Here is a 22234-nt window from a genome sequence, read left to right as displayed (position 1 = left end):
ATGAATGTCCAAAAACATGGTCTTACAATGATAGATGTTCAAAACCATGTTTTACCATGAACTATGTTCAGAAAACATGGACTCACCATGGAAAATGTCAAAAAAACATGATTAGATGTCCAAAAACACCATAGTCCTCTGATACCATGGTACGCTACTGAATGATTACCATATTTATGTACTTGCATTAACATCATGGGACTACTGTGCTACATCATGTCCAAAAACCACAACAATAAGAGTGCCTAATGGAAAATTGCAAATAAAAAAAAAATTGCATTTGGTTTTGTGGGGTTATGCATGAAGAAAGTTACTTGTGTTGGTGAAAGAATAGTTTTATTTGCGCATGAAATAACTGATAGTAATAACTGCACATTGATATAAACCACACTTCTGCACATCATAATATTTAGGTTATTTACCAAACCAAATGATGTTTTGAGATAGGGGTTGGCCCTTTCTGAACCATTTTATGAGTCTGAAAACGCGTATTTTACGGTACGGTGTTACCGGAAGCGAAGCCCGTTGGATGGCGACTGTAACTCGTTTAAAACGCTCTTCTGAAATCTTCCTCCAGGGGGCGCTCGGAGGCTCAAAACGCCCGAGACGATTTTTCTCCTCAAACATGTATAAACAAAGAAATATCATCTTTTGAATCTTTTAGTATATAAAAATCTAATTTATATCTAATATTAAAATGATAACCCACTTTAGTCATCTCTGTAAAACAATTACATACCGTTAATTTTCAGAAATCTCAAACCACTGTGATTGGTCAATCCTCGTCATCGCTGAGAAAAGTAACGAATACCGCGTGACAGTGCAGCGTTTTTGGTCAAAACAAAAAACGACGTATGAATTATGATATTGTTAAACTTTAATATACATCTAAATACAACAAATACAGTGACATAAAATATTAATTTTATTTTAATTAAATATGTATTAAACCAGAGGCACCGCCCATTTCTGGATTTCTGTTTCAAGCTGTTAGTCATTCTATCCGCTTATTTTATTTCTATGAGGAAACGTGAAATTGAAACAGCTGATTGTGCGACTATTTGCTAGTGTTTTTATTAAATAAATTCGGATTTGGTGAATTGTAAACCGACCAATCTTAAGGCTGACCCGTGATCAGGTCTTACAATACAGATCTAGTGCAGAAATGTCGCAGTGCTCGTTCCAGGCGCAGTTAGTGTCCATTATGGACATTGTGGCGAAAGCGGCTGTTGCGGAAATAAAGCGGCGGGTGGATGACGGCTGTGCGGTGATTAAAGTGGAGCTGAGCCGCAGCAGGAAGGACATTGATACACTGAAGAGGAAATGTGTGATGATGGAGAATGAACTGCGGAGGGTCAAAGGACGGGGCAGGAGGAGAGGTCAGAGGTCATAACTGAATTCCTGTACCATATTTACATAATGCCCCAATGTATTTAAAAGAATACCGTGGTATTACCATAGGACATGTACACTACACACACACACAAATTACCATAGGACATGTACACTACACACACACACAAATTACCATAGGACATGTACACTACACACACACACAAATTACCATAGGACATGTACACAAAACATGGTATTACAACAACAGATATCTAGAATCATGGTTTTACATGATGGATGTCCAGAATTTTTTTTTATTACCATCATAAATGTCCAAAGACATGGTATTACCATGGTAATTGTCCAATAACATGCTGTTACTATGTTACACTTTCAACAATGCGTTTTTACCATGACGGATGTCCAGAAAAACTGCTATTACCATGATGTACAAAAAAAACATGGTATTACAATGGTAAACGTCCAACAATATGGTGTTACTATGATGGGTGTCCTGTCCAGAAAAATATGTTATTACCATGACAGATGTCCAAAAAACAGGTTTCACCATAACAGATGTCCAAAAAACATGGTATTGACATGGTACACTACATGTCTAAAAATAGTTGGGTTTATTGTAATAACATTGTCCTCAGTATTACGTCCAAATGATGATATACTTTTAATTCCAGAGTCACATTTCTTTAGCGGATTAGAACTGATCAGTGTCACATGAATCATGCATATGTGTTTTAGTGTGGACATGCGGCACCTCCGATCGGTATCCTACTCCACTGAAGACAGTGTGTGTGACAGATGCTGGTGCAGATGTGATCAGAGATCAAGATGACGCTACACAACAAACCACTCACAACATCAAACAGGTGAGAAATAAAGAGATTCAACAGTCACTGATGAATGGATCCATTAAGACTATGTTGTGATGTCCCGTGTTGTAGTCTGCGTGTGTGCTGGATGATGGAATCAGACCTCCGGTGATCAAAGATGAAAGATCCGAACAGGAAACGGAAAGCCGCGCAGAAGGTGATGTCACACGATAAAACCACACACACGTATTTAACACACCGTCATGCTTTAGAGATGTTGTCATTGTTTACTCACTCTCATGATGTTCCAAATACTTTCAGTGGGTTTCTTTTTATGACTTCCTTCCGTGAAACACTGAGGAGATGTTTAGCAGAATGTTCACGCTGCTCATTCGACACCTTCTAACGACACCTTCAGTTCAGTAACTGAGTCAAATGTGGATTCAGTGAATCGTTCAAAAGAGTCATTTGCTAGTGAATCGGACTAAAAACAGCTCGTTTGGTTCTAGATCACAACTCGAAAGCGCCGTCATTAAAGTATGGGCTGTATTTCAACTCCTCAAAAGGAACAGACCCAAATTGAAGTCGTTATTCACTTAAAATCTTCTCCTAATTGATTTGACCATTTTGAAGGTGCTAGTCGATAGATCCTAAACATCTCCTTTAGTGTTCGCCCGACGAAAGAAATTCTTTAACCTTTCTGTTTTCGGTTTTAAGATGCAGGGAACGTCGAATACGACTACGAGCGGAACGTCCAACATATTCACGCTCAGGAGGACGTGGACAAACAACAAGCACTTTTTGGAGATCCAGAGATCCAAAACGCGTGTTTCATGCACGCACGGACTTCCACAGAACATCCCGAGCAGATGACGCTTCGGGAAGTGTGCGAGAGCGATCTGAGACTCCAAGTGAAAGCTGAGGAAGACAACGAGGAAGAGCGTTTACAAACCGAGGACATAAGATGCCCAAGAGATCAGCTGAGCTTTGCTCACGAGGAGAGAGACGCCAAACTGTTGCCCGAACCAAGCCGAGACATCCAGGCCTCACAAAACACGGGCATCTACCCCCAACCGGATGTCTCCGAGGCGTCCAGGAATAATCGCCATCCTGTGGAGAGAACACACACGGAGCTTTACGATTTCGGACAGGTAAATAGAAGCGATCCAAACCGGCAAACCTGGTGTAACGAAAACACACAGGAGCGAAGTCACATGACTCACGGCGATAGGCTGAGCTCGGTTGGTGCCATATACAGGCAACAGCACCACACGACTCTGCCCGCTCCGGCTGACCATCTACACGATGCCAACGTCACCAGCCAGGTGGAGTCAGACGCCTGTATGCAGACTTTTCCCGAGTACGGTCTTGGCACGCTCGGTGCCGTCCGGCGATTTCGGACTCACTGGCGGTCAAGTGTGGACGCGGAAAAGCGCTTCAGCTGCTCGTTTTGTGAAAAGTGCTTCAGTCGCTTCAGTCAGCTGAAGGAGCATCTGCGCAGTCACACGGGCGAGAAACCGTTCACATGCACACAATGCGGCCGCAGTTTCACAAAGCATTGCAACCTCATCCGGCACGCCGTAGTGCACAGCGGCGAGAAACCGTACCAGTGCGGGCAGTGCGGGAAATGTTTCACACAACGCTCTAGTCTGAAGTCCCATCAGAGGACGCACTTGGGTGAGTGGGATGGGCTCCCGGTGCACAGGTAACAGCGGACGCATGCACGATGAGCGGAAACACCTGAAATAAAACAGAGGGACGTTTGATGATGGGCTGGACTTCATTTTTTACTGATATTTGTTGTGAAGATTTCAATGATCGTTGTTGTAATTTTTACACTTTCCATTTGTATTTTCCGAATTTAATTTGATGATGTGTGTTGAGTGTAACGTTAACTAATTTATTATGTGTCTGCATGAATGAATAAAGCAGTTACTGTGAAAACGTTCAGTTTTTATTTTATTTTCTTTACTAAGAAACTATGGAAGACTTTTTTTATTTTATTTTTTAATTATCATTATTTAACATCTATTTTGGCAAATTTGGCAAAAATGTATATTTTTTAAGAAAGTAATAATAAAAAAACGAATAATGAATAAAAATGAATTAATTAAGAAATAATGAATAAAAATGAATTAATAAAAAACGAATAATGAATAAAAATGAATTCATAAAAAAATAATGAATAAAAATGAATTCATAAAAAAATTATGAATAAAAAAACGAATAATGAATAAAAATTGATTAATTAAAAATAATGAATAAAAAACGAATAATGAATAAAAATGAATGAATTAAGAAATAATGAATAAAAATTAATTAATAAAAAAATAATGAATAAAAAAACGAATAATGAATAAAAATTAATTCATAAAAAAAATGAATAAAAATGAATTCATAAAAAAATATGAATAAAAAACGAATAATGAATAAAAATGGATTAATTAAAAATAATGAATAAAAAACGAATTATGAAAAAAATGAATGAATTAAAAAATAATGAATAAAAAAGCGAATAATGAATAAAAATTGATTAATTAAAAATAATGAATAAAAAACGAATAATGAAAAAAAATGAATTAATGAATAAAAATGAATTAATTAAAAATAATGAATAAAAAACGAATAATGAATAAAAATTGATTAATTAAAAATAATGAATAAAAAACGAATAATGAATAAAAATGAATGAATTAAGAAATAATGAATAAAAATGAATTAATAAAAAAATAATGAATAAAAAACGAATAATGAATAAAAATTAATTCATAAAAAAAAATGAATAAAAATGAATTCATAAAAAAATTATGAATAAAAAACGAATAATGAATAAAAATGGATTAATTAAAAATAATGAATAAAAAACGAATTATGAAAAAAAAATTATTAATTAATAAAAATGAATTAATTAAAAAATAATGAATACAAATGTTAATCAGGCCATATCACACATTCATTTAATGTAATTAAAGGCATTAATCAAGCATAAACTACTAGTTGGATGTGCCAAAACTTTCCTCAGTTAAACAAAGACAAAACTGAAGTCATTGTGTTTGGAAACAAAGATGACGTTCTCAAGGTGAATCATACCTTGATGCTAGGGGTCAAACAACTAAAAATCAAGTCAGGAATCTTGGTGTGTCTCTAGAGTCAGACCTTAGTTTCAGTAGTCATGTCAAAGCAATAACTAAATCAGCATACTATCATCTGAAATATATTGCAAGAATTAGATGCTTTGTTTCCAGTCAAGACCTAGAGAAACTTGTGCATGCTTTCATCACCAGCAGGGTGGATTATTGTAATGGACTCCTCACTGGCCTTCCCAAAAAGACCATAAGACAGTTGCAGCTCATACAGAACCAGAAAACATGAACATATCACACCAGTCCTCAGGTCTTTACACTGGCTCCCAGTTACATTTAGGATTGATTTTAAAGTATTATTACTGGTATATAAATCACTCAATGGGCTAGGACCTCAATATATTGCAGATATGCTCACTGAATATAAACCCAACAGATCACTCAGATCATTAGGATCACATCAGCTAGAAATACCAAGGGTTCACTCTAAGCAAGGAGAGTCTGCTTTTAGCTTTTATGCCAGCCGCAGCTGGAACCAGCTTCCAGAAGAGATCAGATGTGCTCCTACATTAGTCACATTCAAATCCAGACTCAAAACACATCAGCTGTGCATTTACTGAATGAGCACTGTGCCACTGTGTGTCCGACTGTTTTACTGGATTTTATTTTATTTCATTCTAAACTGTTTCAATTATTCTTATTTTTTTTATTCTTATTTTAATCTCTTCTATGTAAAGCACTTTGAATTACCATTGTGTATGAAATGTGCTATAAACTTGCCTTGCCTTACTATAAACTAATATATAGTTTACTATAAACGACTATATTTACGGTAAAGTATCAGCGGAAGTTCAAACAGTCATTGTAACTCATTGGCTGGCGACCGTCACTTGCTAAAAATCTCTTTTCTGTTGTGTTCGTCCAGGTTGCGTCTAGAAGGTAACCCATCGGCTACATAAAGTCTCGCGAGAGCTCCATACTACGTTTACACATTGTGTTTATTGTTCATTTGGAGTCCTAAAGAAACTCTAAATCTACCTCTACCCCTAAACCTAACCACAACAGTAACCTTACCACGATATCTAACCCTAAAAACCTAACCATTGTAACAGCGAGTGAGACTTTCGCGAGATTTAGGGTGCCGCGGTGTTACCTTCTAAATACCTCTAGGGGGCGCTCGGAGGCTTAAAAAGCCGAATCCTTCATTGAGCCGCATTCAGCTCTCAGGACGAAAAATAAATTAATATATATATATATTATACTAAGATTTATATACTAACACGTTGCATTAATTTCTATTAATTAAATACTAATATTTGTCCAGTAAAATAAATAAAATATTATTTGATTTGAATTTGTTTAAAAAATATTTACATATATAAACATCAATTAAAATGTCAATGTATTTGTCAGTTTTGATTAGAAAAAAATAATTTTATTAATTCCTTCCATAGAAAAAAGTTTAATGCATATTATTCTTAATATTAAAACTAAATCAAAGTACACAAACCCTCCCCCCCCATATTTATACCATGATCACTGGAAACATGTCAACCCTTCATGCTGCAACCCGGAGATCTCCAAACGAGGGCGGGGAAACTCCAGAAGGGGGTGGGGTTACTCCAGAAGGGGGTTGGGCCCTCTCCAAAAGGAGGCGGCATTTCCACCCATGGTTAGTGTAGGGGCTCTGTATGCATCTCCAAATGAGGGTAGGGAAACTCGTGAAGGGGGCAGAGTTACTCCAGAAGGGGGTGGGGCCCACTCCAAATAGTGTAGGGGCTCTGTCTCTTTGCTGGCAGTCTGCATGAAGATGAAGTGTTGCTGATGAGACTGCAGATCACACAGAGAGACGCAGAAATCAAGATGCTCAAGACGAAACTCACATCTGTGGGGAGAATACTGCAGTGTGTCACAGACAGAGAGATTACTACGGTCAGCTCAAGGAAATAAACCAGGAGAGATGGAACAATCTGCTGGGAAAAACAGCTTTAAACCAGCATGGTGATCTTAAATGACCAATTCAAACCATCTTATTGACCAGTATAAGGTGTTTTGGGCACTTGGGTCCAGCTGGTAAAATGCTGTCATTGTTTACTCACTCTCATGTGGTTCCAAACCCATGAGACTTTTTTCCCCCTCCACTTAGTGGAACACTTAAAGAGACAGTTCACCCAAAAATTTAAATTCTCTCATCATTTACTCGCCCTCATGCCATCTCAGATGTGTTTGACTTTCTTTCATCTGCGGAACACAAATTAAGATTTTTAAGAAGAATAATATTCAAGTGAATGGTGACCAGAACTTTTATGCTGCATTTATGTGCTTTTGGAGCTTCAAAATATATATTATTTACTATACTATAAATTCTCCCTGCCAAGTAGGCAGCGACATGCACAAAGTATGCAAATGGCCAAAAACAAATCTAGAAGAATGTGAAAGTGAAAGTGGAGATTTATTTTAACCATGATATTTTGAATAGTTTTGCATTTACCTGCAAGTTTTGCGTTCCCACGCAATACTTTTATACATCCCTTTAAACATTGTTTCACAACAGTAAATCTATATAAAACATGACTACAACATTTGACTTGGTTGTACTACAGCGACCATCTGTGACCGGGCGGGGCTGGTGGTGATTCTACACATCCGGTCCCTTATCAAGCCTCCGAGAGGGATAAAGGTGAGAGAGAGAGAACGTTTACGGGCAGCTGTCCATCATATGTGTGTGTGTTTGTGTCTTTTTGTTCAGTTTTATATTAAAACTATTATTTATATTATCAAGCCGGTTCTCCCCTCCTGCAGCACCTTCCGCAGTCGGCCTTTATCCCTCTCGGAGGCTTGATTAGCCTGATAAGGGACCGGATGTGTAGAATCACCACCAGCCCCCGCCCGGTCACACCATATTTTAACCATGATATTTATATTAATAATACAGAAAAACCAAAACACTACATACCAGAGTAACACCATAGTTTTCATAAGGGATGGATAAATCTATTGTGAGAGAACGCAAAACTATTTTAGAATATAAATTCACTCCCTGTCCGCTAAGGCGCTCCACACAAATCAATGGTCCTCTATTTTTCAATCCTTAACACTTTTGACAATCACGTGTCATTAGAAAATATAACAAATGCAAAAATCACCTTATGTCCTTAAAAGCATAATGCACCAAAAAAAGACAATTCTGTCATCATTTAATGTCCTAATGTCTCAAGGAACACTAAATGAGATGTCAGGTAGAATTACTCGCTAACATTAAACCTGCATCTCATTTACTGTCCCACAAGGATTCCAACATCATGAGGGTGAATAAATGATTTGAGCTAAACCATAATAAAAATGCACCATTGTAACCATAGTTACAGCCAAAACAAACAACTGTTTTTACAACTGTTTGAATGTTTTTATTATTAGCTACAACTGCGCTAGAAATAATAATAATACATTATAAAGGTTTATTTACACTGATTTAGTTTCAATTAATAAAACAAGTCATTTTCAAATTTGTGGTTTTACAGCAGTAATTGTAAGTCGACACTTTTTGAACCCTTTTGCTGTGTTCCTCATTGGTCAACATGACCGACCCATTTAAATGGTTTGTGAATCTCACATAATCCATATAGATTCACTAAATGTTGCGTGAGAGCACACGTGCACATACAGGCTCCTGAACCACATACATTCATTTATTTATTTTATTTGCCCCGCCCATTCATTTCCAAGGGCCGGTCATTTTTGACCGGAAACACAACAGCTGTTTCAAAGTGAAATAAAAATAGAACATTTTTCTCTAAAATTGTGCAAAACAAAAATAAAACACTTATCTTGCTTAAAAGAATGTTTCATCTTTAACTTTATGCCCTTTGGAGATCAATTCATCTTTTACTCACTTAAAGATTCACAGCAACAGACATGTTGACTGGGGCACACAAACTTTTGCACACCTGTGTGTGTGTGTGTGTGTGTGTGTGTGTGTGTGTGTGTGTGTGTGTGTGCGTGTGAGACAAGACGTCCAGGTCAAAATGGCCGGAACACAACATAAGGGTTAAGAATATTTGGAGAGAACATAAAGTAGAAATACTTTTACAGTCATTTTTAGTTTTGATTTGAAAATGGAAATCTTCTCCCCAACATTGAAGTCAAATAGAATACATTTACTGATCCTGTTCATATAAACCTCCTGCGCTCCAAAGCCCAGTCTATACAGCATTACATAAACTAAATATAGAATAACTGGCAATTCATGGATTTATATCAACAAACAAAACATCCGATGATTGACCGCGAGCGGTCTCCTCACATACACACGTTTGTCCATTATCTAGACACACTGCAGAAAACTTGAATGGTAAAATGTGTGATTTCGGTGGCACAAGTGGCATAATGTTTCAAAATTGATTGTCTATATACTCCATTTGTCGGCCAAACAGCTCGTTTCGGCCTGAAAACACATCACTGGTTGAACCAGAAGTCGACGGGACATAGTAAGAAACAATGTTTTGATTTGTCAGAGTCTCAGAGTCAAAGTCTCAGAGTCAAAGACTCAATCAGAGTCTCAGAGTCAGAGTCTCAGAGTCAAAGACTCAGTCAGTCTCAGAGTCAAAGACTCAGTCAGAGTCTCAGAGTCAAAGACTCAGTCAGTCTCAGAGTCAAAGACTCAGTCAGTCTCAGAGTCAAAGTCTGAGTCAGAGTCTCAGAGTCAAAGACTCAGTCAGAGTCTCATAGACAGAGACTCAGTCAAAGACTCAGTCAGAGTCTCAGAGTCAAAGACTCAGTCAGAGTCTCAGAGTCAGAGTCTCAGAGTCAAAGACTCAGTCAGTCTCAGAGTCAAAGACTCAGTCAGAGTCTCAGAGTCAGAGTCTCAGAGTCAGAGTCTCAGAGTCAGAGTCTCAGAGTCAAAGTCTCAGAGTCAAAGTCTCAGAGTCAAAGTCTCAGAGTCAAAGTCTCATTCAGAGTCTCAGAGTCAGAGTCTCAGAGTCAGAGTCTCAGAGTCAAAGTCTCAGAGTCAAAGTCTCAGAGTCAAAGTCTCAGAGTCAAAGTCTCATTCAGAGTCTCAGAGTCAAAGACTCAGTCAAAGACTCAGTCAGAGTCAAAGACTCAGTCAGAGTCTCAGAGTCAAAGTCTCAGAGTCAAAGACTCAGTCAGTCAAAGTCTCAAATTCTCAAAGTCAGAGTCTCAGAGTCAGAGTTTTAACATCCAAAATCTTCACATCTGTGAGCGCTGCAGAGGTAGACTGTGTCTAGATGAGGCAAAACAATTATGATCAACACAACGTTTGCACAGACTTGGTCCAGAAGATTCACTTCGAGTCTGAGAGTCAGCGGAGATGTGCAGGTGTTCACAGGCGTATATTTAACCACACTGCACATGTCTGTATGTCTGCTGAAATCTCTTTGAAGCCGATACGCCTCATAATCCAGCAAAGACTTTGAAAACTCTCCTACGATTCTTCATTGTCCCATCAAATCCTCTTATGTATATATATACAAGGGAGTTAGTTGTTCATTTTAGGCATCTTACTTAAACTACGTCATCATTTACTCACCATCACGCTGTTCCAAACTTATATGACTTTCTTCTTCTGTGGAACCAAAAAGGAGATATTACGCAGAATGTTCAGGCTGCTCTTTGCCATAAAATGAAAGTGAACAGGGACAGACGCTGTCGAGCTGAAAAAGGTACTAAAAGTAGGGTAAAACAGGTGTTTTGGCTCGGAAACGCTTTGTCGCATTGAAACGAATCTTGGTATGCTTCATCAGGACCATCCTCTGAGAGTGCGTGCCAAGTTTGGTGACAGCGCCACCTACGGGTCAAGAAATGTGAAAATTCACTTTGTTGCCCGTAACTTTTCAACTTCAAAAAAGTGACTTTATAATATTTAGTTTTCCCAATGCTTAGAGCTGGTTGGCTTCTAAGTTGCACTTTTTAAGAAGATTTCGATGAATCCGCCCCCTGCTCACTGTATTCTTTCACTGAATGGAAAAGAGCAGTGTGAACATTCTGCTAAACCTCTGCTTTGGCGTCCCACAGAAGAAAGAACGCCGTGCTGTTCTGGACAAACGTGAGGTGAACTGTGACTTTAACACTCTGTCCGTGTCACTTTTGTAACCATAGCGACGATCCAAGTACACTTTGTTTACATCTTCATTTCCGGGGGATACAAAGGGTGCCACCTACGGTCCGTTAGATGATTTGTCCTCGTGTGTGCAGTATGATGCAGTTTGGATTCGCCTTTGGAGTGAGTCCACCGTTACTGTACTGGAAGTAGTTCGACGTGGCTTCAGATAACTGATAAGAGTTGTCTTCCTCTCCTTCGGGAATTCTATCCCTCTGCATCTCTCCGTCTCTCTGGTCACGTTCCTCTCGGTGAATCTCTTTGCGAGAGCCTCGTTTCCACCCCGCTCCGCCCATCTCCGCATCTCTCTGCGCGGAAGAACTTTGAAGACCATAATCCTGAAAGAGAACCGTACAGAAGCACTCCTGTTATGAGTCTGCCCGTGTTCATACACACGGCGTACATGGATGCATTTATTTCCTCACCAGAGACATGTTGCTGGTCCTCACGTAAGATTCGACTCTTCGTCGTCGTTCTTTATTCTCTTCCTCTCTCAGCCTCATACTGGCTCGCTCCGGCCGGTACGGCGTGTGGATCGCAGGACGCCCAAGACTGTCAAACTCTCCGTCAGCGTATCTTCCTCTCGGGTCACTCCGTGTGGACTGATCCTGACGAGAGACAGACAGTTTGAGCAACAGGCTTTCCTCTGGTGATGACATCACTTACACATGTGCCGGCGGTCAGTAACTCACCTCAATTGATAATACACTGTTTTTCATGACACTGTCCCCTCGAATCAACGAGCTCTCTTCGGGCTGCAAACAACGATAACAAGACATGGAAAGAGTTAAAAAATGAAGCCATTCATTGAATGTCACAAATGTGTGTTCCAGTGAGACACTTACAATGTAAGTCAATGTGAGTCAATGTAAGTCAATGGGAGTCAATGTAAGTCAATGGGAGTCAGTGGGAGTCAATGTAAGTCAATGGGAGTCAATGGGAGTCAATGTAAGTAAATGGGAGTCAATGGGAGTCAATGTAAGTAAATGGGAGTCAATGGGAGTCAATTCAAGTCAATGGGGTTTAATCTGTAAACATTAAAATACTGTTTCAAAAGTATAGACACAAGACATAAACAATATGTGTGTTAACATGATTTTACTGTCATTAAATCACGCACTGACCACATCTGTGGAAAGATATAGACAATTTTACAACTTCGTTGCCATGACGACGTGACGTCAAAAAGCCCTAAAATGACTATAAAAATGACGATTTGAACAAATTCACAGCTCAAATAATACAGAAGAATTCATGTTAGTGCATTTATGAAATTATTTAGAAAAAATGTAAACCCTCCAAAAATTGGCCCCATTGACTTGCATTGGAAGTGCCTCACTGGAACACACATTTGAGTCTAAATGAATCTTTGAGCTCGATTGAGCTGAACTTGCATTGAACCCGGAATAAGTTAATAATAAGTTAATGTTATTATTAAAAATATTTATAGCATTTTCTAAAAAGAAAATTAAAATATTGACTTCAAAAATGTCATGTGGTGTAACCATCAAGTAAAATACATTAAAATAGTTTCCGTGCACCTTGAAAAATATATATTTATTTTACAAATATCATGAATTTTTAAGTCAAGAATATCAAGATGTTTTCTCGTGGTTGCACCAAATGTGCCTTTTCATCAAAATGTCAAAATATTGATATTTAACGATATGAACGATATTTAACGTTCATCTCACACTTGTGTTGTGGGTCTAAAGAGATCTTCTCGGTTCTATTATCTTTGTATATAGTGGCAGTGAATGGTGACTGAGACATACTGCCTAACATCTCCTTTGGTGTTCTACAGAAGAGGCATGATTTCATTTTGGGGTGAACTGTTTTGGAGTAATTGTGTAGTGGGAATTGCATTTGTAATGTATTTTTGGATAATCTATTAGACATGAGCATCACTTCGTTGGCCCATACGCTGCCAATTTAATAGCAACTGCTCATAACACTCAAGTCCATCCTCGACCCAAGCGCCATTCTTTACCACAATTACTCCAGCATAACAGGCACAGGGCGTGCTGAGTGACTCCAGCCAGGTCTCCTTAGCAACCAAATTGGCCCGGTTGCTAGGGAGGGTAGATTCACATGGGGTAACCAAATTGGCCCGGTTGCTAGGGAGGGTAGAGTCACATGGGGTAACCAAATTGGCCGGTTGCTAGGGAGGGTAGAGTCACATGGGGTAACCAAATTGGCCAGTTGCTAGGGAGGGTAGATTCACATGGGGTAAACAAATTGGCCGGTTGCTAGGGAGGGTAGAGTCACATGGGGTAACCAAATTGGCTGGTTGCTAGGGAGGGTAGAGTCACATGGGGTAACCAACTTGGCCCGGTTGCTAGGGAGGCTAGAGTCACATGGGGTAACCAAATTGGCCGGTTGCTAGGGAGGGTAGAGTCACATGGGGTAAACAAATTGGCCCGGTTGCTAGGGAGGTTAAGAGTCACATGGGGTAACCATATTAGCCCAGTTGCTAGGGAGGGTAGAGTCACATGGGGTAACCAAATTGGCCGGTTGCTAAGGAGGGTAGAGTCACATGGGGTAACCAAATTGGCCGGTTGCTAGGGAGGGTAGAGTCACATGGGGTAACCAAATTGTCAGTTGCTAGGGAGGGTAGAGTCACATGGTGTAAACAAATTGGCCGGTTGCTAGGGAGGGTAGAGTCACATGGGGTAACCAAATTGGCCTGGTTGCTAGGGAGGGTAGAGTCACATGGGGTAACCAACTTGGCCCGGTTGCTAGGGAGGGTAGAGTCATATGGGGTAACCAACTTGGCCCTGTTGCTAGGGTGGGTAGAGTCACATGGGGTAACCTCCTCGTGGTGGTGATTAGTGGTTCTCTCAATGGGGCGTGTGGTGAGTTGTCTGTGGATCATGGAGAGTAGCATGAGCCTCCACATGCTGTGAGTCTCACGTGATAAGATGCGTGGATTGACGGTCTCAGACGCGGAGGCAACTGAGACTCCTCCACCACCACCTGGATTGAGGCGCCACCACGAGAACCTGCTAAGTAGTGTGAATTGGGCGTTCCAAATTGAAATTGGGAGAAATGGGATAAAACCATAACTAACCATAAACTAACGTTCCCAGAACATTGCAAGAAGGTTTTTTACCACCAATGCAACAAAATGAAGAGCAACCAAAAGAGTTCATTCGTAACGTCGTACCTGTATTCTGGGATCCGAGTTGACTGAGTTGAGTCTTCTCATGGACACCTGTCGTGAGAGGCTGATCATTTCGACTCTGAGATGAGAGAACACGTTTCATTACCTCATCCAACATGCCGAAATAGAAAGGCATGCCTGGGAATCTAAGACCAAACGGCGAAAACTCACGTTCTTTCGCTGATCGCACTTTTCAACTTCCTGTTCTTGCGTCTAAGGTGACAGTTCATGAAGATGATGACGATGACCATGACGACCACCACAGCCCCGGCGACGGATGCCCCCAAAATGATGAGGAGGGTCTCTGGTTGACTCCAGATCGCTGATGTGAATCCATCTGTCTGTCCTGTTAAAAAAAATATGGGGAAAAGAATCCTGGATGCTGATTGGACAATGCAGGGACACAATGCACAATATATAATCATTTCCTGTATGTGATTTTGGCGACTGCCACATGGGGGCAGTATAACTGTGACTGTAAATGAGAAGTTATTTTGGTATGAATGGAGGCGGTTTCTGAGTCATCATGATCTAAATTTACACGGATACTGTGAAAATAATTATGAGGAAATAGAAGCACAAACATCAGGAGAAAAGGACGAGATGGGCACCATAAACAAACAGAAACTTTTCTAGCGTCTCACATCTGGTTCACATTTTCTGTTGACACCAACAACTGATTATTTTTACCCTCAGGACTATTTTAAGGTCAACATGAGACATGAGCTGATCTGTTCTAAACGTTACTTACTTTCAATCACCACTTTAAACTCGGCTTTAACCTTCCCCACACTGTTCGCTGTCTGACAGACATACACGCCCTCATCAGACACGTTCAGAGGCCGTCTGAAGACCAGTTTATCACCCTGAACCGAAACTCCAGCAGGCAAACGTCCTTCCTTCCTAAATCAAAGTTCAAGACAAAAGTTAGTACGGTGATGAAACAGCTAAAAGCACAAAACTATGTTCTTATCAGAGAAAACTATTAGACATGCCGAATAAATTCGGAAGAGAAACAGAGATGTGCACTTCAGTGGTAAACCTAGTTAAAGGGACAGTACACCCAAACAATTTAAATTCTCTCATCATTTCCTCACCTTCATGTCGCCCCAGATACGTGTGACTTACTTTCTTCTGTTGAACACAAATGACTATTTCAGCTCGGTAGGTCCATAAAACACACGTGAATGCTGTAGAGAACTTTGAAGCTCCAAAAAGCACATAAAGGTAGCATAAAAGTAACCAATGTCCTTGAGAGGCTTTTATAAATCTACTATACTATAAATCTCCCCCTTTGTCCAGTCCTGAACAGTAGGTGGCAAAATGCACGAAGAATCTGAATTGCCATTAAACAACAGAAGTGGAAGAGAAAGTGAAAGTGGAGACTTACTGTTAAAAATAGTGTCAGAGTTCAGCCACTTGTTGTCTTTGTGGCTGAGCTCTGACATTCTCGTTCAGTGTCTTGTCTAGTCTATGTGAGCGTGCATGGCTCGTTTTTCTGATGCTGTCATGCCTTCTCTTGTCTTGTTGGATTTTGTATATTTCTGTATATCGTTCTTGCAGCATGCACTCATGTCAATTGTTTTGTGTTTGTTTTTGGGGACCTTGGGCACGCTTCATGTGGCGCTCACCTTGTCACACCTATCATATCACTTCTGAAGACATGGATTAAACCACTGGAGATGTATGGATTACTTTTATGCTGCATTTATGTGCTTTTTGGAGTTCTAAGTTCTGGTCACCATTCACTTTGCATTGTATGGACCTACAGAGCTGAAATATTCTTCTAAAAATCTTCATTTGTGTTCTGCAGAAGATAGAAAGTCACACACATCTGGGACAGCATGAGGGCGAGTATGATGAGAGAATTTATATTTTTGGGTGTACTGTCCCTTTAAATTGTGTTTAAGTCATTAACTGGTTGTGGTACAATATTAGATAAACACGCATGTCCCATCAAACCTTACAAATTAATTCAATCTTCTATATTTTGTGTGATTATGAAATGGCTAACCAACAAAGATCATCAGAATGTTTACGGGAACCAAAAAGTGTTTAAAATGCAGATTTCAGCATATCCCAAATCACTGGTCTGGACTTTATTTATTGTCATATATAATGTTTGATATTGATAGTGTGCATAACTCTATTATGATGTTTACATTTGGATTATTTTACAGCATGGCAGGAAGTTAACAATCTTATATATTTAATATTTGTTTAGTATCCGTCTTTCATTCAGTTACTCAAGATACTGTCATACAATTATTTTCTTTCATTTATGGGAAATTTACCAGTAACTTCAAAGCAACATCTGGTCCCACATTAAATCATCTCTAAATAAATCTCGAGACAGAAGACAAGATTCCCTTTAGAAGTGTCTGTGATTAATCTGCTGTAGGTGAAAACATCAAAACCCCTCAGATAGGTGCGATCTCAAGACTCACACACACACGCACACTGACACACACACACACGCACACACTCACACACTCTCTCTCTCTTACACACGCACACTGACACACACACACACACACACACACACACACACACACACACACACACACACACACTCTCTCTCTTACACACGCACACTGACACACACACACACACACTCTCTCTCTTACACACGCACACTGACACACACACACACACACACTCTCTCTCTCTTACACACACACACTTACACACACACACACACACACACACTCTCTCTCTTACACAGGCACACTGACACACACACACACACTCACACTGACACACACACACACACACACACACACACACACACACACACACTCACAGACACACACACACACACACTCAGACACACACATACACACACTGACACACACACACACACACAACATTCCACAGAAAACCAGTCCACATCTCCACTGTGTTTCAATGCCAAACGACACATTAAAAAACTCTCCAGTTTCAGTCCCAGTCTGTAATCATCATCATCATCATCATCAGAGTATCATGTGACCAGAACACGCTTCAACTCAAAACTCCAGAAAGAAAGCACCTCAAACTCTTCATCAATTGTACGTCCATTTTCCCTCGATATCTTTCCATAATCACAGATAGCAGAAAACAGAGTGGATATTTATCCATGCAAATCTGCGTGCGTTTCTGCATGCGCTTGTTTCTGCGTGCTGTTGCTAAGGTGTCCTGAGTGGTTGTATATACATTACGCATTTCTGCATGCATTTGTTTCTGCATGCGCTTGTTTCTGCATGCTTTTCTGCATGCTGTTCTGCATGCGCGCATTTCTGTGTGCGTTTCTGCGTGCTTTTCTGCATGCGTGCATTTCTGCGTGTGTTTGTTTCTGCGTGTTTCTGCATGCAAATCTGCGTATGTTTCTGCGTGCATTTCTGCATGTGCTTGTTTCTGCGTGTTTCTGCATGCAAATCTGCGTATGTTTCTGCATGCATTTCTGCATGTGCTTGTTTCTGCGTGCTTTTCTGCATGCATTTCTGCATGCTGTTCTGCGTGCATTTATGCATGCGCTTGTTTCTGCATGCTTTCTGCATGCATTTCTGCGCACGTTTCTGAATGCGCTTGTTTCGGTGTGCTTTTCTGCATGCATATCTGCATGCACGCGTTTCTGCGTGCGTTTCTGCATGCATTTCCGCGTGCAAATCTGCGTATGTTTCTGCGTGCATTTCTGCATGCGCTTGTTTCTGCGTGCGTTTCTGCATGCGCTTGTTTCTGCGTGCGCTTGTTTCTGCGTGCGTTTCTGCATTCTGAGAATGCAGAAACGCACGCAGAAACAAATGCATGCGTTTCTGCATGCATTTGTTTCTGCGTGCGTTTCTGCATGCATTTGTTTCTGCGTGCGTTTCTGCATGCGCTTGTTTCTGCATGCGTTTCTGCATGCGCTTGTTTCTGCATGCGTTTCTGCGCTCGTTTCTGTGTGCGTTTCTGCGTGCATTTCTGTGTGCGTTTCTGCATGCATTTGTTTCTGCCTGCGTTTCTGCGTGCATTTCTGTGTGCGTTTCTGCATGCATTTGTTTCTGCCTGCGTTTCTGCGTGCATTTCTGTGTGCGTTTCTGCATGCATTTGTTTCTGCGTGCGTTTCTGCATGCATTTGTTTCTGCGTGCGTTTCTGCATGCGCTTGTTTCTGCGTGCGTTTCTGCATGTGTTTCTGCATGCGCTCGTTTCTGCATGTGTTTCTGCATGCGCTCGTTTCTGCGTGTTTCTGCATGCGCTCGTTTCTGCGTGTTTCTGCATGCGCTCGTTTCTGCGTGCGTTTCTGCATGTGTTTCTGCATGCGCATGTTTCTGCATGCGTTTCTGCATGCATTTGTTTCTGCATGCTGTTGCTAAGGTGTCCCGAGTGGTTGTAAATACATTTCTGTATATTATTCGAGATATACAAGGAAATAAGACCACATAAAGCACTAAAGTCATATATCAAACGAAAGCTCTCATTCTCAGGAATGCGGTTACACAGTTCATTTTGTTGCTCTGATAAAGCAGGTAAAATTATTTTCTAAACAATCACAAAGTGAAATATGATTTCTGTAAGACATCAACAACAAATGTCTCAGGGGTTAACAGCTGTAGGATGACACACTTTACAAAAGAGTTACAGGTTTGTTCAAATGAAGTATGAGCTAACATTAAGCATAAGCAATAGTAATAGTGATGATTGCTTTAGGAAACAGCACTTATAAATACAGTCTAGATGATCGCATGCATCTTTAATCCACCTCCAAGTCTGCACATCAGTGGCAGATAAAATACTCATTACAGCACAGAGGTGTTATTAAGGACTCAGGATGTGTTTCGATGCACCCCGCCCTCTGTCCTGTCTGCATGCATGCAAATGAATCATTTGGCTAACTGCGGTCATCTTGCGCTACATAGCCAATGGCCCGTTCACACACAATCGCCAAATGCACGCAAAAATGGCAACGCTTGCCAATATCTGATTGGTTGTGTTTATGCAGCTCATACACCAATGTGCAGGTTTATTTCAGTCCAACAGGAAACAAAGTTGTTTTTACAAGGCGTTAGACTGGTAGAATGAGCACTTCTGAGGAAGAATGTTCTGGCGAAGTAGGCGGGTCTTCACCAGAAACCTTTAAGCTGAGAGTCAAAAGTCAGACTAAGCAAGATTATCTGGTACTGTACCTGGACCAGGTGATGTTTTGTGGCAGTGGGTTTCCTCTAACCGCACACCTGAGCTCCGCCCCTATGTGACCAAACCTCCAGGAACCGGAAGATTCGATCTCTGCGTCTGGAGGAACTGTAAAACAAAAACAATGAGGAGAACGTTCACGCTGCTCTTGCTGTCCAGCTCAAGAAATGGCACAAAAACCCCATAAAAGATTAATTAAAGTAGTCTCTTAAACTAACGTGCTATTTTGGGAGTTTCTAAAGTTATATGGTAGCTATACGAGCTATAGGATGCTCCCTTGCTCCCTATTTAGTTTAGTGCATGACTTAACCTCCAGTGTGCTGTCTGTCTGCACTGGTCTCAGAACAGTTATAGAGAGCTATAGGATGCTCCCTTGCTCCCTATTTAGTGCATGACTTAACCTCCAGTGTGCTGTCTGTCTGCACTGGTCTCAGAACAGTTATAGGAGAGCTATAGGATGCTCCCTTGCTCCCTATTTAGTGCATGACTTAACCTCCAGTGTGCTGTCTGTCTGCACTGGTCTCAGAACAGTTATAGGAGAGCTATAGGATGCTCCCTTGCTCCCTATTTAGTGCATGACTTAACCTCCAGTGTGCTGTCTGTCTGCACTGGTCTCAGAACAGTTATAGGAGAGCTATAGGATGCTCCCTTGCTCCCTATTTAGTGCATGACTTAACCTCCAGTGTGCTGTCTGTCTGCACTGGTCTCAGAACAGTTATAGGAGAGCTATAGGATGCTCCCTTGCTCCCTATTTAGTGCATGACTTAACCTCCAGTGTGCTGTCTGTCTGCACTGGTCTCAGAACAGTTATAGGAGAGCTATAGGATGCTCCCTTGCTCCCTATTTAGTGCATGACTTAACCTCCAGTGTGCTGTCTGTCTGCACTGGTCTCAGAACAGTTATAGGAGAGCTATAGGATGCTCCCTTGCTCCCTATTTAGTGCATGACTTAACCTCCAGTGTGCTGTCTGTCTGCACTGGTCTCAGAACAGTTATAGGAGAGCTATATAGAAACATCGAATTTTGTCAGGCCGCCAAGGACACGCCGTGCAGTGAAAACTCAAACGCTTCACAATGTAGCATGGCCAAGACCATTAGATTACAATTACCAAGTATGAAGTCGATCTGATGAAATCTCTAGGAGGAGTTTGTTAAAGTACGAGGCCTGGAAATGGCAAAAACTGAGCAAAAATTGAAGAGAAAAATCAAAATGGCTGACTTCCTGTTGAGATTAGGGCAGGGGTCCAAGAGACATTTTTGTAGGTATTGTTATGTTACACAAGTGTACCCATTTTCATACATGTAGGTGCAACTTAGCATGAAGCCCACATCGTTGAAAGTTTGTAGGTGGCGTTATTGAGCCATTTTGCCACACCTCATTCTGAAACCCACATCAGATGTCCATTTTCGGCACTTCTGATGCGTGTGCAAAGATTCACGAGTTTGAGAATGTTTAAACACAGGGCAGTTTGTTCCTCACACAAAGCTTTCGCATGACTTCAGATATAATATAGTGTAGCAGTCATATGGCCTATTATTATTATTGTACTATTATCAGGACTCACAGTGCACGATCAGGTTGGTGTGTAGTCTTCGTGGGACGTCTAAAGCTGGATGCCACACGAGACAGTCCAGACGGCCGCCATTCATGCTGCGCAGAGGGTGCAGGGAAAACTGCAAGCTCACGACCCCATCCTCTCCGGTCCGGTCCTGTGACTGGCCAGGAATGTCCGTGTCCCAGGAGAGGCGCGGCGGTGGGTGGCCAACCGAACGACAGGAAGCAGCCAGACGGAACGATTGTCCTTCCTGCAGGATTACCGGGTCCAGGGACGAGATTGGCAAAACTAGTGGAGGTGAAGATGTAGGTGAAGTTTATTAAAGTCTGTGTATCACATCAGAGAGAAGCACGACACAACTTAGTCTATTTTTGTCTTATTTTCACGGGAAAAATATGGAAACATCCTTAAAGCAAAAACAAAGCTTAAGAAGCAGAATCACTCAGATATTAAGTCTTGTTTTTTTTTTAAGTCTTGGGGCCAATTTTTGGAGGTATTAAAGGCTAAAAATCATGTTAACTCACATATTGTTTATGTCTTGTGTTTATACTTTTGAAACACTATTTTAATGTTTACAGATTAAACCCCATTGACTTCCATTGGAAGTGTCTCACTGGAACACACATTTATGCTTTACTTTTTTTTTTTTTTTCTTCAATTTGGAACGTCCAATTCCCAATGTGCTCTAAGTCCTCGTGGTGGTGTAGTGACAATCCGGGTGGTGGAGGACGAATCTCAGTTGCCTCCGGTTCTGAGACCATCAATCGGCGCATCTTATCATGTGACTCGTTGTGCAAGAGACTCATGCTACTCTCCATGATCCACACACAACTCACCACACACCCCATTGAGAGAACCACTAATCACCACCACGAGGAGGTTACCCCATGTGACTCTACCCTCCCTAGCAACCGGGCCAATTTGGTTACCCCATGTGACTCTACCCTCCCTAGCAACCGTGACAATTTGGTTACCCCATGTGACTCTACCCTCCCTAGCAA

The 22234-nt window shown here is 40.8% G+C and overlaps 2 protein-coding genes across 3 annotated transcripts in view; one reads left to right on the top strand and one right to left on the bottom strand.

Annotated features, from left to right (window-relative positions):
- The first annotated feature begins 1036 nt into the window (after nucleotides 1-1036).
- Nucleotides 1037-4094, top strand: si:ch211-155e24.3 (uncharacterized protein LOC100150696 homolog). 2 transcript variants are annotated; one of them, XM_052129462.1, is made up of 4 exons: nucleotides 1037-1379; nucleotides 2092-2219; nucleotides 2295-2379; nucleotides 2880-4094. In XM_052129462.1, exons 1-4 carry the CDS (start codon nucleotides 1166-1168, stop codon nucleotides 3869-3871), a joined length of 1419 nt encoding a protein of 472 aa, XP_051985422.1. In that variant the 5' UTR covers nucleotides 1037-1165; the 3' UTR covers nucleotides 3872-4094. The 2 variants fall into 2 exon arrangements, with proteins under 2 accessions (XP_051985422.1, XP_051985423.1); XM_052129463.1 differs by having other exon boundaries at nucleotides 1208-1386.
- A 6271-nt stretch (nucleotides 4095-10365) lies between these two features.
- The window catches only part of LOC127645779 (nectin-4-like), a 19026-nt gene continuing 7157 nt past the window's right edge, over nucleotides 10366-22234 (bottom strand). The window contains exons 4-11 of the mRNA XM_052129452.1: nucleotides 21243-21521; nucleotides 19672-19786; nucleotides 15278-15429; nucleotides 14698-14872; nucleotides 14530-14605; nucleotides 12056-12118; nucleotides 11789-11971; nucleotides 10366-11701 (exon numbers count right to left, since the gene is read on the bottom strand). Coding sequence (XP_051985412.1) covers nucleotides 11432-11701; nucleotides 11789-11971; nucleotides 12056-12118; nucleotides 14530-14605; nucleotides 14698-14872; nucleotides 15278-15429; nucleotides 19672-19786; nucleotides 21243-21521 — 1313 coding nt within the window. The 3' untranslated portion in view covers nucleotides 10366-11431. The remainder of the gene's footprint in view (nucleotides 11702-11788; nucleotides 11972-12055; nucleotides 12119-14529; nucleotides 14606-14697; nucleotides 14873-15277; nucleotides 15430-19671; nucleotides 19787-21242; nucleotides 21522-22234) is intronic.

Source organism: Xyrauchen texanus, chromosome 6 (assembly GCF_025860055.1).
Source record: "Xyrauchen texanus isolate HMW12.3.18 chromosome 6, RBS_HiC_50CHRs, whole genome shotgun sequence".
In the NCBI taxonomy this organism is placed as follows: domain Eukaryota; kingdom Metazoa; phylum Chordata; class Actinopteri; order Cypriniformes; family Catostomidae; genus Xyrauchen; species Xyrauchen texanus.
Note: the sequence above shows the minus strand (reverse complement) of the source record. Positions and strands in the feature narration are given on the sequence as shown.